The sequence below is a fragment of the Carlito syrichta genome, unplaced genomic scaffold (genome assembly GCF_000164805.1).
Source record: "Carlito syrichta isolate Samal-C Ts95f unplaced genomic scaffold, Tarsius_syrichta-2.0.1 Scaffold301530, whole genome shotgun sequence".
Lineage (NCBI taxonomy): Eukaryota > Metazoa > Chordata > Mammalia > Primates > Tarsiidae > Carlito > Carlito syrichta.
Window position 1 is genome coordinate 30,054 of NW_007245626.1, and position 16,132 is coordinate 46,185.

Below are 16,132 nucleotides of genomic sequence, written 5' to 3' on the forward strand. Positions count from 1 at the left end.
CAATAGGAGATGGAGAATTACACCATGGTGCACCCACCAATGGAGCACTGTGCAGCTGGTTTTTTGCTTTGTTTTTAAGGAGGTAGCACTCTATGATAAAGGCTTTAAGAATGCCAATGTGCAAAGCAATGTGTATAGTTGGCTACCATGTGTTTGAAGGAATATAGAATTATCTGTAGAATATCTTTAGATGAGTGTACAAGAAGCTGGTCGTAGCAGTTGCCCCTGGAAGAGGATATGGGGTAGCAGGAAAGGGACACTGATAGGAGAGAGACTGAGTTTCCATTGTATGTCTTTCGGTAACTTTGAATTTTATGCCATGTGCATGAGTTACCTATTAGGAGATAGTTTTTTTAAGAAGCAGCACTATGTTTCTCATTCCCTTTCAATAACCCCAGCCAACCTCTCAGGATTCTCCATGACCTCTTTCCCTAAAAGTCTGTTCCTGGGTTTTGCTCTTCCTGTCTCTCTCACCTTGGCAGAAAATGACCCCTGGAATTTGTTAGCCCAGCAGATCAGGGTTGATCTCCATGGGCCCTCGGCAGCATCCCTGACTCAAATCAACCATTTAATGAATGTGAGACCTGGTTCCAAGGGTGACATCCAGATAAAGGATGACCTCTGCAAACCAAGCCCTTCTTGCCCTGGAAAAGCAGTTCCCATTCACCATGCTCTTCTGATGGGGGCAAGGAACTGGGGACAAAGACTGTCAGAGGTGGGATCAGGCAGTCTCTAGGAGAATCGCATGAGCCTCTTGTTCAATGGGAAGACAACAGCAAAGGTTGAAACAAGAATGAAATTTCCCTCTTTACACCAGAGTCATCAAAGCCTCCTGCCCCAGAGCCACTTGGACAGCTTGTTCAAAATACAGATTCCTGGGCCCCGCTCTCAAAACACCAATGAAAATCTTGAAACATCAGGAATCTGAATTTCTGTTTTTTTTTTTTTTTTTGAGTTGGAGTCTCACTCTGTCGCCCAGACTGGAGTTCAGTGGCCGCTCCCGGCCACTGCAGCCTTGACCTGCTGGGCTCCGGCGATCCTTCCGCCTCAGCCTTCCAAGTAGCCAGAATGACAGGCGCGTGCTACCACGCCCGGCTGATTTTTTGATTTATTGTAGAGATGAGGTCTTGCTGACCAGGTGGGTCTCGAACCCGCAGGCTCAGGCAATTCGCTCACCTCAGCCTCCCAAAGGCACGGGATTACAGGCTGAGCCACCGAGCTCGGCTTAGGAATCTGAATTTCTAATAAGCTCCCAAGGCAATTCGTGTGAGCACAGATATTTGGCCATGTTTGCTTTATACCGATATGCTAATCCCTGCTTGTTCTTTCAAAAAAAAGTAGGAGGAAAAGCCAAGACTGTCCTTTTAATCTATTCTCAAAGTTTTAGTAAAGTAGATTAATTTAACTGTATCCAAGAGAAAGGGAACAGCTGCTGCAAGGGACAGGCACCCAAGACTAGTGGGAAGAGGAATGCAAACTGTAGGAAAGGGCTCTTGCTCCAATTCAGGATGCAAAGTGGTCTCAACAGAGGAAAATGAAGAATTAGTGGGAAACAGGCCAGGTTACTCATATACCTTAGACTACTGAACAGGCATCCTAACTATTTTTAGACAAATATTTGCCACGTTTATAACTTACCTTTTTAAATAAACAGTTGTATTTTTGTTGAATTGATAGAGAAAAACTCATAGCTATGAATCTGAAAGGGCCTGTTCCCTTGGTGGCTCAGGCTTATGCCCTCTGCCCCCATGAAAGCTTCTAGGAATGGACCACCTAACCAAGACCCCCACTTGTGTCACCATAAATGGCATAATTTGGAAGCAGAAATCGATATACTTCAAAATCTGACAGCAAATGTTATTGTGGAGTCTCAGAAGATGATGAAACTACTCAGCTTTTTGGAAAGCTGTCAAGGGTTCATATAACATTTATGAATGTCTACTAAGAGCCAGGCCCCTGGGATCTGGCTCCCACTTCACAGTGCTCCCAGTCCAGATCTGCCCTGAAGGACATTCCTCTGTCTCTTTCCTCAGTTGCCCTGGAGGTCTTCCATTCCTCAAGGGCATCAGGCTGAAGTCAACCATCCATGGAGAAGGCCAGAGAGGACGGAAGAATGTCCCTGTCTAGTGGTCCCTCGTGGTGTGATCAGGGTGAGGTTCGGTGAGGGTCCTTCATTAGCCCTTTGTGCCATCCAGGAACGTGTCACTGAACTCTGCTGTCCTACCTGTTTTAACTGAGGGCTAACACAGCAAAGGCCTTTAAAAAAATCAATGATCTGCATATAGAGCTGAAACTTTTCCTCTGGATTTTCTGGGTTGCAGCTGGCAAGCATTGAACTGACAATAGAAAGAAAGAAGAGAGAGCAAATATTCAGGATCCTAATCTCTCACCTCTGCTTCCCCTTCCCCTAAAATATTTGGATTACAGTGTGGACCAAGCTCTTTTAAATTCTCAGACAGCCCAGACCTCTTTTTGAAATGTCTGCATTGCCTCTGCTCAAATGTCACGTCTAGGACCCCCTGAAAAATTGAGACTATAGCAAGACTGGCTCCTGTGCCCTAATTCCATGTTCTGAGTCATGGCCTCTGGAACAAGGAAGCAAGATTTTCTCCACCCTTCAGAGTTAACCTCCTACCACAATGCCCCAGGGTTCTGGCTCCACCTGTTGCTGCCAAGGCAGCTCTGGAGCTCTTGGCCCATTTGGGGTTCAGCCCCCTGAGATTCCACTGCTTGGTAAGTCTAACATGGAATTCAAGCCCTGGCACAGAAAGGAGGTCTGCTTTACAGGCCCCTTTTCCCTGGCCTGTCTGGGACAAGGGGAGAAGCCCCATGTTACAGAGGCTGGAAGCCATGCAGAACAACCAGTGTTTGACCTCAATTCCTCCTGCAATGAAGTCTCACTGTTAACTTAGGAACCCTCTGGCAGTAACCCCTGCCTTTTCTAGTGGAAGTAGAAAAAATTTTTATAGGTTTTTGTTGTTGTTCTATCAGCAGGGTAGAGAGTTCCAAAATACTGCTTGGCAAGCGCACATTGTCAACTTCTCGACAAAGCTGTCTTTGTAGCCCAAGCCCAACACAGAAATAGGAACATCTGCTTCCAGCCAGTTGCAGCCATCTCCTTCTCCCCTGCCTCCAAATCCAATCCCATCAGCATCATGAAGACCAGCTTCCCCACTTCGTTCAGCTCAAAGACTTCACTAAGATCAGGGCATAGACCTGTTTCTACGCTGGCTCAGGTTCTCCATGCCCCAGAACCCCCTGATTTCTACCAGATCTATTGCTATAACCTACCTACAGGCTGCCCGACCATGGGTGCTATAGACTGAATGCTGAGAAGTGCTTGAGTCACTCCATAAGATTGCTTTGGAGAGGAGAAAGCCCTTTTCTGTCAATCCCACTTCTCTCCAAGTCTGTCTATGCCTGGGTGGAGCCAGAGGAATTGGAGGGAAAATGCTGATATCTGTTTTGCTTGTGCTTGAAGCTCTACTTGAAGCAGGCTGGGTAACTAGCGATAATTGTGGCTCCAAGGCTTATGAGCACTTGGGGCCAGGCGCTCATCCAGAGGACAGTGGAGATATTTATTGGGATCACAAGGACGGGAGTGTCACTCTTGCTCCTAAGGCAGACAGGCAAAACATCCAGGCCTCTTTTTAGTCATGGCACCAGTACAGGTATCCGAAGAACCTATCCCTTTGGGCCATAAAACCACAGCTTTTCAAGCAAAGTAGCAAGGGAACTTCAGTCCTAAACTAGCTCTCTCTCAGAAAATGCCCCTTTGGAGCAAAGTTAGGCAAGCTGCTTCTTGTTTTAAAATCTTCCCAGATCCTGTGTCGGGTCTTCCCACTTCATTAGGCTGGCCATCTCCTCCCCTGCCTCCAGATCCAATTCCATCAGCATCATGAAGAGCTTCCCCACTTCGTACAGCTCAGAGACTTCACTAAGATCAGGGCATAGAACCGTGGCCATGCTGGCTCAGGTTCTCCATGCCCCAGAACCCCCTGATAATTTTTACCAGATCTATTGCTATGACCTACCTATGGGCTGCCCAATCTCGGGTGCTATAGACTGAATGCTTGTGTCTCCCTCCTCCCATTCATACTCTGAAACCTAATCCTCAATGTGAAGATATTAGGAGGCGAAGCCTTAGAAGGTGATTAAGTCATGAGGGCGGACCCTTTACAGATGAATTAGTGCTCTTATAAAGAGGCCCCAGAGAGATTCCTGGCCCCTTCCTCCATGGGAGGTTATATCCAAACAGGTGACATCTGTGAGGCAACGGACCCTCAGGAGCTCTGAATCTTGCGGCACCTTCATCTTGGACCTCCCAGCCTCCAGAACTGTGAGAAATAAATTCCTGTGGTCTATAAGCACTCAGTCTATGATATTTGATCTATAATGGACTAATAGTAGGGATGCAGCAGCCCTAAACATGGAGTAGCAGGACTAAGACATACGGGGGAAATGGTGCAAAGTGAACAGATGTTTTTCCACAGCCTGGAGCTAAGAACCTTGTGTGTCCAGTCCTGCAATAGGATGAAAGAATTTTCTACTCTGAGGACACCCTGAACAATGTCATTCCCAGGGAAATGGCACAATCCTAGAACTAGTACACTTCCAGTCACAGAAAACACTGGTTCCCCAAGAACATTCAGTGAATTTTGCACCCACCTAAGGGCTGCAGAGAGGCTCCTAGACACCCCCCACAGACTCAGAAACAGTCATACACATACATCTCACATCCACCCACACATTCATACTTGCACACACACACTCATATACACACTTGCATACACTATCTCACATCTTTTTCTTCACCTGGAACTCGATGTACTTGGAGCCTCACTTTTGTCCAGGAAAGTTGCCACATCAAAGGCATCTTCAAAAAGGATCTGAAAGAAAGCACAGAACTTCATGTGTTGGCAACTACTAGACAGCCTGACAACTCTGGGCTTCTGGGGGAGAGATGAGAAAGGGCTCTCTCTTTACACCACATCCCTAAAGGGCATGCATGCTAGCTGGGCCCAAACCCGGGGGCTCTGCTCAGTGATCTTGCCAGAGGCTGGGTACTAGGCAACCCAGGACAAACTGCCAACTCTAGAGGTGGCTGAGAGGGACAGTGTCTCCTCTTACTAAAGAAGGTGGGAGCTCAGGTGTGAGATACAACAGCCAGAGCCTCAGTTTACAGCTGGGAAAGGCTCATCCAAACCTCCCAAAGTGGAGAGACTATTTGAGCCCAAGATTGATATTCCAGGAGTCTCAAGCCAGGGCAGCTGAGTTCAGAGGTCCAGGAGCTAGGCCGCAGGAGGGCCAACTCCCGGCCCTGCCACTCACTAACTGTGTGACCTGGAACAAGTCTCCCCTCCTCTCTCCTCATCCCTCTCTGGGACACATTGTTCTTCCTCAGAGAGCTGCTACCTGCCCTTTCTGTCTTCCTCCAATTTGCTTCCCTAGAATTGAATCCCTTGGGACACTTGTTCCCTTCCTAGTTTTCTGGACTTTTTCTGTTGTCCCTCTACTTGGTATCTCTTTGGTCACTTCAAAGAGAATCTGAAAAGGGGCCATGAAAGACCTGTGCCCCCAACATCAGTCCAGAAGCCCATCAACTCCATGTTCCTCCCCAACAGGCTTCAGAGAGGGACCCAGGACTTAAATTCCTGTCCTCAACCAAACAGCCCATTAAAGGTTGCAGACCATACATCATGCTCATGTGTGCAAACCCCTTTCACAGGTCAGCCTGGGAGAGAACCCCAGGCCAGGCCCTGCAGCTCTTCCAGAGTGGTCATCACAGTTATGGAGTCACAACTCTTGAACCCGAAGTGGAATCATTCAGTGCCTTTGGGGTTGGCCCCAACACGCCTGCTCCACAGTCTAACCTCTCCAGATGGACAGGGAGCTGTAGCAGTTCACTGACTTAGAAACTGCTTTGGAAGCCACAGCAGGAATAGCTGTGGCTTTGTCCCTGCCTTAAGCATGAGTGTTCTCTGTTCTATTTACCTTATTACGCAGCCCTGGCTTGGCCCAAACTGTGTAGGGAATCTGCTGCCAGCTTCCCTTGACACCAGAAGAACATCCACCCATATTGCTCCCTGAAAAACTCAGACAAGCCATTTCCACGATTTGAGGACATTACATTCTGGGTGTCTTCTCTTTGGATATGCTCTTCCTTAAGGAAGTGTTCACGATGGCAAATGTGAGCACAGTCATCTTTGACAGAACTGCTCAGGCATTTGGTATATAACGTTATGCATCACTTTGCAACAGGAGTATGTTCTGAAAAATGCATCACAGGGAAATTTGTTGTTGTGTAAACATCAAAGTGCACCTACACAAACCTAGATAGAATATATATTATTTATAAATGCTTTTCATGTGGAAAACCAAATATCCCAGCACCATTACCGAATATCAGTCGTTTCCCCTACTTGAACTGCAATGCCAATGTCATATATCAGGTTTCTATATATGCTCCGTTATCATCTTATGAGACCAGTGTTATTTATAAGATCCATCTTTGACTAAAATGTCATTATGAAGTACATGACTGTATTTTCCTCTTGTTTTCTTTATGCAAGACTCCAGGTTTAGGCACTCTGAGGCTATGAAGACACCTGGCCTGGCTGCCCTTTCACGCATACCTCAGATATGAAGTCTCTGGCTGCCTGACCATCTGTCTCTGCTTGAACCATCGTGGAGGAAAACTTGTGTCTTCTCACAATGGACCCAACATTAGAGGAAAAACAAAGTCTGGTAGACTCACAGTTGGAGGTGGGGAGAGGACTAAGGCAGTAGATAAGATTGACTATCGCGCATCTGCACTGGGAGTTCTCTCCAATAATACCCACATGTATCATCACCTGGGGCACTTGTTAAAAATGCCTATATATGGAGACCACACCATCAGGGATTCGACTCAGTGGGTCTAGGGTAGGAGCCAGGCACCCAGCTTTTTACAAAAGTTCACAGGTGATTCAGTTGAGAAACATCAGGGGAGATAATGGAGGGTTGACCATCAACAGGTGACCAAAGGGCAGAATTATTTGGAAAAAATGTGTGCTGAAAGTGACACAATCACTGGAGCAGAAACTAGGTGTCTTGGGGGAGTCACATTGCTTAGAACTGTAAACTAGAAGAACAACTGAGATGTCACCCATCTCTCTTGTTCTCCAGGGTTGGGGCTGATAGCTGTGTAAACTTCTAGGAGAATGGGGGAATTCCAAGGATGTACCCAGGGGTGAGAGGCAGTTAGAGGCTCTTGGATTCTAAGACTACACAGATGGACACTGGGAGAGTAACATAGCCATTTCTTCAAAGGGACCACCCACTGAGGGGTGTCTGGAAAGTCAGGGAAAGGGGGTGGCATATATCATCAGGAGGCTGTGGGCGGTAAATGTCCTACAAAGCACAGGGCATGGACAGAGAGCAAGAAATTGCCTACCCCTGGGAAAGAGAGTGAGAGTGGCTTTGGGCCCATTGTTTGGTAGCAGCAGTCTTCCAAGGCTCTCCTAATTTCCAAAGAGCAGCTGTGGGCCCACTTTTACCTCAGTGTTGGGCAACTACTAATGCCACCTGACACTCTGCTTTGCGGACCATCCCTGTTCGAGCTAGCCTACCCAAACACTTAGAAATGCATTTACAGTGGAAGTTGTGGTTGCCTTCTTTCCACCTAGTGACTCCAGTGCTCTTTGGGGAAGGAACTGATTGCTTTTCAAAGACTGTACCTGACTGGCCCAAATGTGATCCTCTCTCTATTGCATCATTGGCTCATGAAACTGGTAATCTGGACAATTTCTGGTCACTGAGCGGGCAGGAGAGGTATAATAGGAGTTTCTGAAAAAATCTTCCTTGATTCATAAGGAATCTTTCACAGGAAATCTTTCACTTATTTTATGTAAAGGAGGAAGAATGACAGCTCAATCACTCTATCTGCCATTCCACAGCCATAGGAGATGAGGTAAGTGGAGAGGAGAGGGAAGGATGAAACACCAGCCTTAAGATGAAGCAGAGCAGACAGAAGGGAGGAACCTGAGTTCACGGGGACATCACTGAGCTGCTGCTCCTGCTTCAGGACCTCTCTGGATGTGAGTAGTGCATTTCTTCATGATTTAATCATAAAGTCACTGGCAGCCAAAGCAATCCCACTGAGACAATCTCCTAAGCCTTTTTCTTCTATTATTCCCATGGAAAAGCCAGGAAATTAACAGGAGGAAAAAAATGCTGTTCTGTGGTCATAGATATTTGGACACCTACAGTGTTACCCAGACTCCAGACAGCACCTCGAACTTGGTAAATACAAAGCCCTGGTGTCCCCAGGCAAGGGTTCCTGCCACCCCCCCAAAACACCCTGAGGGTCTGCTCACCTCCTCTGGTGTAGAGACCAGCGAGCAGCTGGCCCCTTGGCTGTCCACCCCACTGTCCTTCACACTGCCCTCGGCATAGGCTGCCTCTTGACTGGCCCCTGCAAGGCCACCATGCTTCTGCACCCAGGCCTGCAGGAGACTGTCCTTCCTCTCCTCCGAGAGGTTCTGCCACAGGTGGGAGATGGCCGCGGAGACAATGGGCAGTGTCACCTCCTTTGAGGAAACAATCCCATTGCTAGTCAGAAGGTCCATCGTCTGCTTGTAAAAGTTGAGATACCTAGAACAGAAGTGGCACCATCTCTCAGACCCAAACCTTCTCCTCAGGATTCCATTCATGGCTAAGTCTGGAGTGTGCAGGCCTGGCCACAGTGCCATGGTTTAGCCTTATTAGTCTCTGCATGCCCCGACCTTTGGAGAACAAAGCCCATGAATGTGCAGACATGATATGACCCCTGCTTTAATTTGGGGCCTGTAAGTCAGGTTCAACTGTGGAGTAAGCCTCCTATGGAGCCCATGCTTCTGGAAGTCAACAGGAGGCAGTGGCAAGGGACATCTGAGCCAGCCATTCACCATTTCTCTTACTATTAGACCAGTGCAGACTTGTGGTGTGTATATGTGTGTGTGTATGTGTGTGTGTGTGTGTGTGTGTGTGGCGGGGGGGTGTGGATGTGGGTGTGGTAGGCTGTGTAGGGAATGGGATGATTAGCAATACTACACAATAATTGCCTCCCTCCCCCAGACACTCCAAATACACAAAGTAAAGGCAGTGCATGTTCTGTACAAATGACGCTTCAAGACTATTTCTTTAGCCCCTTTGCCAATCCTATCCCTGAGCCACTCCTATATGAAAATTCTGAAGCTTCCATGACTCAGAACCATGTTCCAAATCATGCATGGAGGCTGCAGCATAGCTTAGCTATAGCCTCTGTCCCCTTCCCAATGGGAGGAGGCTCCCTGGGTGCATGAAACTACTCCATGCAGCTGTTCACACCGTTCAAATTCCATGAGGTCTGGCCACAAAGTGACTGGGGAGTATAAGAGCACTTTTTTATCCTCTTCTTCCTCTTCCTCCTCTTCTTCTCCTTCCTCTTCCTCTTCCTCCTCCTCTTCTTGGTCTTCTTCTTCCCCATCTTCTTCCTCCTCAGCATCCTTCCCAACTGCCTCAATTGGGCACCAGGGGGAGAAGCCATTCTGAGGAAAACTATTTGAGACCAGGCTGGGAGAGAAGACAGAAACATGATATAGACTAATATCCCTTGCAAACATGGACACAGAAATTCTTAACACAATTTGAACAACAATATATATTTCAATTATATATATATATTATGTATGTCAAAAAAGGTGAATACATCATGCTCAAATGGGCTTTATCCTAGGAATGCAAGGTGGCTGATTCAGTATTTGAAAATCAATCAATGAGATCTACCATATCAATAGACTAAAGAAGAAAAATCATATGATCATCTCAATAAATGCAGAAAAAGTGGTAGACAAAAATCAACATCTATTTATTAAAAAAAAAACACAAAAAACTCTCAGCAAACTAGAAATAGAAGGGAACTTTCTTAGCCTGATAAAGAGTATCTACAAGAAAGTGTAACAGCTAACATAATACTAAATGATAAAAAATTGAGTGTTTCTACTCTGAGATCAGGAATAAGACAATGTCTACTCTTAAAATTTTCATTCAAAATCATACTGAAGGTTCTAGCCAGTTCACTAAGGTGAGCCAAATAAATAAAGAGTATGCAGATTGGAACATAAGAAGCAAATATGTCTTTATTTGCAGACCATGTGATTATTTATACAGAAAATCTCAAGGAATTTAAACATTTGATTAGAACAATGTCCGACAATTAGGTTCACAAACCATCAGTGCATAGCTTCCCAAGGTGAGTACTTCAAAGGTGGCCATAGTGATATTCAGCAATGAGGTATGTTGCACTTTTTCGAGGATGAATTCATGAACTTAATTGTTGGATATCATAAGTGAACTGTTAAGCAAGGTTGCAGAATACAGAATTAATACATAAAAATCAATGATATGTCTACACACAAGCAATGAGTAATTGGAAGTTTAAATTTTTAAAAGTATCATTTATAATAGCACAGAACATGAAATACTTAGATTTAAACCAAAAGCTCAACCTATATTACAAGAAAGAATAAGTTGAACTTGTCAAAATGTAAAATTCTGCTCTTCAGGAAGGCACTTTTAAGAGAATGAAACAACATGACACAATTTGGACAGTCAGGATTTGCACCCAGGCTCTTTCATACCTCTAGAAATAACCGCTAAGGTACCATGTTGAATTAAAAAAGCAAGCTCACCAGAAAAACATACAGGAGGATTTTTAAAAAATTTCAGAGCAGAGAAAGTCTTCCTAAGTATTCTCCAAAACTCAGATGTCATAACAAATTTATTGATTAGACTTCATTTTTTGTATGGCAAAATCAAAAAACAAAACGTAAAAGGAAACTATTAAAACAAATGATCAAGGAAAAATTATTTGCAAGGCATGTAGTAAAACAAGAGTTAATTTCTCCATAAATAAAGAACTTTTACAATTAAATAAGAAAAAAACCACCAGCACAAAAGGAAACTGAGCAAAGATTGGGTATAAATAGTTTCCAGGAAGGGAATTTTAAAAATTAATTACTTTTTTATTTGTATTTATTTATTTACTTATTTATTCATTTATTTATTTCAGTTAGACTCTCCTTCTGTCACCTAGGCTGGAGTGCAGTGGCACACTCGTGGCTACTGCAGCCTTCACTTGCTGGACTCAGGTGATCCTTCTGCCTCAGCCTTCCAAGTAGCTGGAACTATAGGTACACGTGGCTGGTGTTTTTGTTTTTGTTTTTTTGGTTTATTGTAGAGATGAGGTCTCACCAAGTTGCACAGGCTGATCTCAAACCCATGAGCCCAGGCAATCCTCTCACCTCGGCCTCCCAAAGTGCTGAGATTATAGGGGTAAGCCCCTGCACCTGGCCTATTTTTATTTTATTTTTAGAGATAGGAAGGGTCTCACTCTGTCACCCAGGCTGCAGGCTGTAGTACAGTGGTGCGATCATGACTCACTTCAGCCTCCAACTCCTGTGCTCAAGCAATCTTCCCGCCTCAGCCTTTCAAAGTGCGAGGACTACACTGTGCATGTGCCACCACACCCAGCTAATTTTTAAATTTTTTTGTGGGGATGGGGGTCTCACTATGTTGCCCAGGCTAGTCTCAAAATCTTGGCCTTATGGGATCCTCCTGTCTCAGTCTCCCAAAGTGCCGAGATTACGGGTGTGAGCCACTGCACCTGGCCCCCAGGAAGGGAAATACAGATGGTCTTGAACAAAGGCACTTAAGTTCCCTCATAATTAATTAAAATATAATAATTACAAAATACAATTAACCTATCCCTGTGTTATAAAATATAATTAATCTATCCCTGTGCTGATACCACAGTTTTAATTATTGTAGTAAAAAAATCCTCCCTAATTCTCACAATTTTAAAAGAAATTTAGCCATTATTCTATGGACAGATGATATAAGTTTTAATAAGTATGCAATAAAGTTAGTATCTCTTATCAGTAAGGAAATGATGGCTTATATAATAAAGATGGGTCCCATTCTGATTTTTTTTTTTTTTTTTGAGTTGGAGTCTCACTCCTTTGCCCAGACTGGAGTGCAGTGGCTGTTCCTGGCCACCGCAGCCTCGACCTGCTGGGCTCCGGCAATCCTTCCGCCTCAGCCTTCCAAGTAACTGGAACTACAGGCGCGCACTACCACGCCCGGCTAATTTTTGATTTATTGTAGAGATGAGTTCTCGCCAAGTTGGCCAGGCGGGTCTCGAATCCACGGGCTCAGGCAATCCACTCACCTCAGCCTCCCAAAGTGCAGGATTACAGGCTGAGCCACCCAGCCCGGCTCCATTCTGAGTTTTAGAACAAGGCTACAAACATACTACACTCAATACATACACATACCACATGCCTCCTCCCCTCTGGGACCAAAATGGTGACCAATGCTGTCCGTATGTGAGATGATAGGTGATTATTTTCTTCTTCACACTTTTGTATATTTTCACATTATTTACAATGTGAATTTTACTTCATTTTTGATTTATTACTTTTCCCTGATTATTTCTCTTAGGATATAATACACATTCATTGTTAAAAATTTAGAAAATATGAAAAAGCACAGAGAATCAATTAAGTCATGAGTGGTCTCACCAAGACCATTACAGAATCACATCCCTGCATTCAGGCAGGCTTCTGATAAGCTCTGAATACAAGCAGTTTGCAGTTCCTTTCTTAGCGGGGTAAAGATGACATGTATTCTCTGTGTCATCAGAGGCCAACGTGGATTGACTTCATATGGTTAGAACTGGACATGTCCAGGGGCCCCTGGAGATCATAGGGGCACAGCCATGGCCTCCAAAGCCCAGGCTGCTGTTGAAATAGCTCAATAGGACGAAGGTGCAGTGCAAGGGGTGGGGCAGGCCATCCTCTGAGAGCAGAGCAAACAAAATATCCACACAGTAGGCACGAGGGGACCAAAAAAGTCCCAGAACTTATTTATTTAAAACTGTGTATTTATTCTTACATGTTTAAACATGTACTTACATGTATCTCACATGCTTAAACATGTACAAATGAAGAGTACTTACAAAGTACTCTCCGTTTGATGCAACCTATGGAGATGCTTTTTCCACGGCTCAAAACAGTTTTGAACTCGTACTCCTCTATTTTGATGCTTTTTTTAGTGCTTCTGCTGTTTTTTGTTTCACCTCTTTCACATGGTCAAAATATTTCCCTTCGAGGACTTTTTTCATCCAGAGAAACAAAAAAATGTCGCTCAGGACAAGATTGGGCAAATAGGGTGGGTGGGGCACAGGGGTCATGGTGTTTTTGGTCAAAAACTGCTGAACACTCACTCAGCACAATGCGGGTAGGTGCATTTGTAAATCATCCATCATGAAATGGGCAAATGCGTTGAAAGACTCTCCAAAAAAATAAATAACTAGATTCGGCTGGGCTTGGTGGCTCAACCTATAATCCCAGCACTTTAGGAGGCCAAGACGAGTAGATTGCCTGAGCCTGCGAGTCCAAGACCAGCCCAGGTAACTTGGCAAGACCTCGTCTCTACAATGAAATTAAAAATTAGCCGGGTACAGTAGTGTAATTCCAGCTACTTGGAAGGCTGAGGCAGAAGGATCACAGGAACCCAGCAGGTCGACGCTGGGGTGGCCATGAGCGTGTCACTGCACTCCAACTTGAGTGACAGAGTGAAACTCCAACTCAAAAAAAGAAACAACTAGATTCACTGAAGCTGAACACAGCTTCTCACAACAATGCTAGCTATTGCCCTGATGCTGATAGGTTCCTAGAACACTTACCTAGCAAGAGAAGCCTCAACTACAATGGGCCTGCCCTCCAAAACACAGTTTTGCTGTTTTTTTTGGTTCCCCCCTCATACATAAAAAACCCAGATATTGTAAGAGTTGAATATAAAACATGAGATCATAAATTACAAGAAATTCATTTCTCAAATCAGTTTCTCTTTCAAAGTGTGAATGTGACATTATTAATAATCTCCCCCTTTCAGCATCTGTGACACCTGGATATACTATGGTTTCTTTTCCTCAAAGTTAAATTTGGTTTTTCTTAGGTTCCTGTGATATTGAATTTGGTTTTTCTTAGGTTCTCATGAAGTCAAATTTGTTTTTTCTTAGATTTCCATGAGGCTTGCAAAGTAGGCTGAGATTTGTGTTTTTCTTGTATTCTTATATATCCTTCAATAAAGTCATTAGCTAAGGGTTTTATTTTTTTTATTTATTTATTTTTGAGTTGAAGTCTCACTCTGTCGCCCAAACTGGAGTGCAGTGGCCGCTCCCAGCCACCACAGCCTCGACCTGCTGGGCTCCGGTGATCCTTCCGCCTCAGCCTTCCGAGTAGCCGGAATTACAGGCGTGCACTACCACGCCTGGCTAATTTTTTTATTTATTGTCGAGATGAGGTCTCGCCTGCCCAGGCGGGTCTCGAACCCGCGGGCTCAGGCAATCCACTCACCTCAGCCTCCCAAAGGCGTGGGATTACAGACTGAGCCACCGAGCCCAGTTAGCTAAGGGTTTTAACATATACATATAGGAAAAGCTATACATATTACAATATAAATACCATAATCTCATTTTAAAAAGCAATGTGCAAATTTTTAAAAAAATAGATGGACATTCTTCAAAATTAACATAAATTTTTTCTGAGTGGTGACACAATATATATTCTGTATTTTTTTACATCTTCTATAGTAAGCATGGGTCATTTTTATCATTGGGAAAAAAGTCCAATGCATGTTGTCAGAGTAAAATAGAAAATAATTCTCTCCGGCCCAAGACTATTTTAAATGGGTGAGCAGCAGCCCTGACAGTTCTGCAGGCTGGAGGGGAAGGATGAGCTGCTACCGTACAGCACCCAAGAGCTGTCAGGATGAGACAGTTCTCATCTTCCTGGGTTTGCTGGGTCTTACCTCTCGTTTCCAGAGTACATGCTGGAGTATTCTTCCTTGACTTCCTCTAAGCTACGTGCATTCCCGTCCTCCAAGTTGAAGGATTCTATCAGGAAGTTGAAGGCAACAGTCACAAAGAGGAGAGTCGTGACACTGTTGAGTCTCTCTCACCCTTCTGGCCCTGTGGGGCCATGAGTGGGACCCTGAACCCTCCAAGGGCATCATTAGGGAAACCAGGGCCCAGTTTTCTCCTTTTGGGTGTGAGAGGAAAGCACTTGACAAGTGCCAGCCCGCTTCTTTTCTAGCTTCTGAAGATGCAATCAGGGCCCTTCAGCAGCTCCCCAATAGGGAACTCATCAAACTCACAGGGCCCGGTGACTCCTGCCAGTCCTGCCAGACTGCAGGCTCCCTGAGGACAGGGGTGTGACTCTCAACCTTAGCCCAAGCACAGGACCCCGCACACAGCAGGCCTTCAATAAATATTTATTGATTCGTTGTAATCCAATCTCTCTGTATTCAATTTTTTAAAAACCGAGCCTGCCTTCTCCAGGGAAGGAGAGGGGTTGGCAGGCAGAAATTTATTACCTTTTAGCTTCAGCAAATTATCCAGCGTTTGTTCCAGTTCCTGAATATGACTCTTTGCCTTATTCAGAACCTGCCACTGAGGACAGAAACAGACAGTGCTGAAAAGCCAGTCTGTCACTGCAGAGACTAATTTTGTGGACCCGGGAACCCCCTCCCCAGTTTGAAGCTACACTCCCTCGGATGCAGTCACAGCCCTTGACCTTGTCAGTAAAGAGGACAGGAAGTTTGTTCCGATGCACAGAAGGTATGAAGTTTCATTTGTATCTTAGAAAGAAATTCTCACTGAAATGCTAAAGTATTTGGAAACAATTAAGCTTCGTTCGGCAAGCTACTAGTGCTGTATAAAGGCAAATGACCACAGAGGCTGCTTGAAGGTGGAATAAATGGTGACTGAGGAGGTACAATCTAAATGATCGTCAACCCCAGGCTTGCAAAATGCACAGGGCTTGACTTTAGCTCAATGTACAACTGGTTAACGTTGAGTGTTCTCTTCTCCCAATATTTTTATGTGCTATATGTGTGTACTCCAGATGATCTAAAAACTTATGAAATGCTCTGTCAACTTGAACTCTAAATTTTCTCCCGCCTCCTTTTCTCTCCCTTCCTTCCTCCCTTTCTCCCTCCCTCCCTTATTTTCTTCCTCCCCCCTCCTCCTCTCTTCCTTCTTTCCTCCGTTCCTCCTTCATCTTCTTCC

At 44.8% G+C, this 16,132-nt stretch overlaps 1 protein-coding gene across 1 annotated transcript in view; it reads right to left on the reverse strand.

Moving 5' to 3' along the window:
* Positions 1-16,132, reverse strand: part of STRA8 (stimulated by retinoic acid 8) — a 37,910-nt gene that overhangs the window by 390 nt on the left and 21,388 nt on the right. The window contains 6 exon segments of the mRNA XM_008054805.1: positions 2,225-2,336; positions 4,816-4,889; positions 8,358-8,634; positions 9,532-9,558; positions 14,875-14,959; positions 15,439-15,514. Of these exon segments, the coding sequence (XP_008052996.1) occupies positions 2,225-2,336; positions 4,816-4,889; positions 8,358-8,634; positions 9,532-9,558; positions 14,875-14,959; positions 15,439-15,514 (651 nt within the window).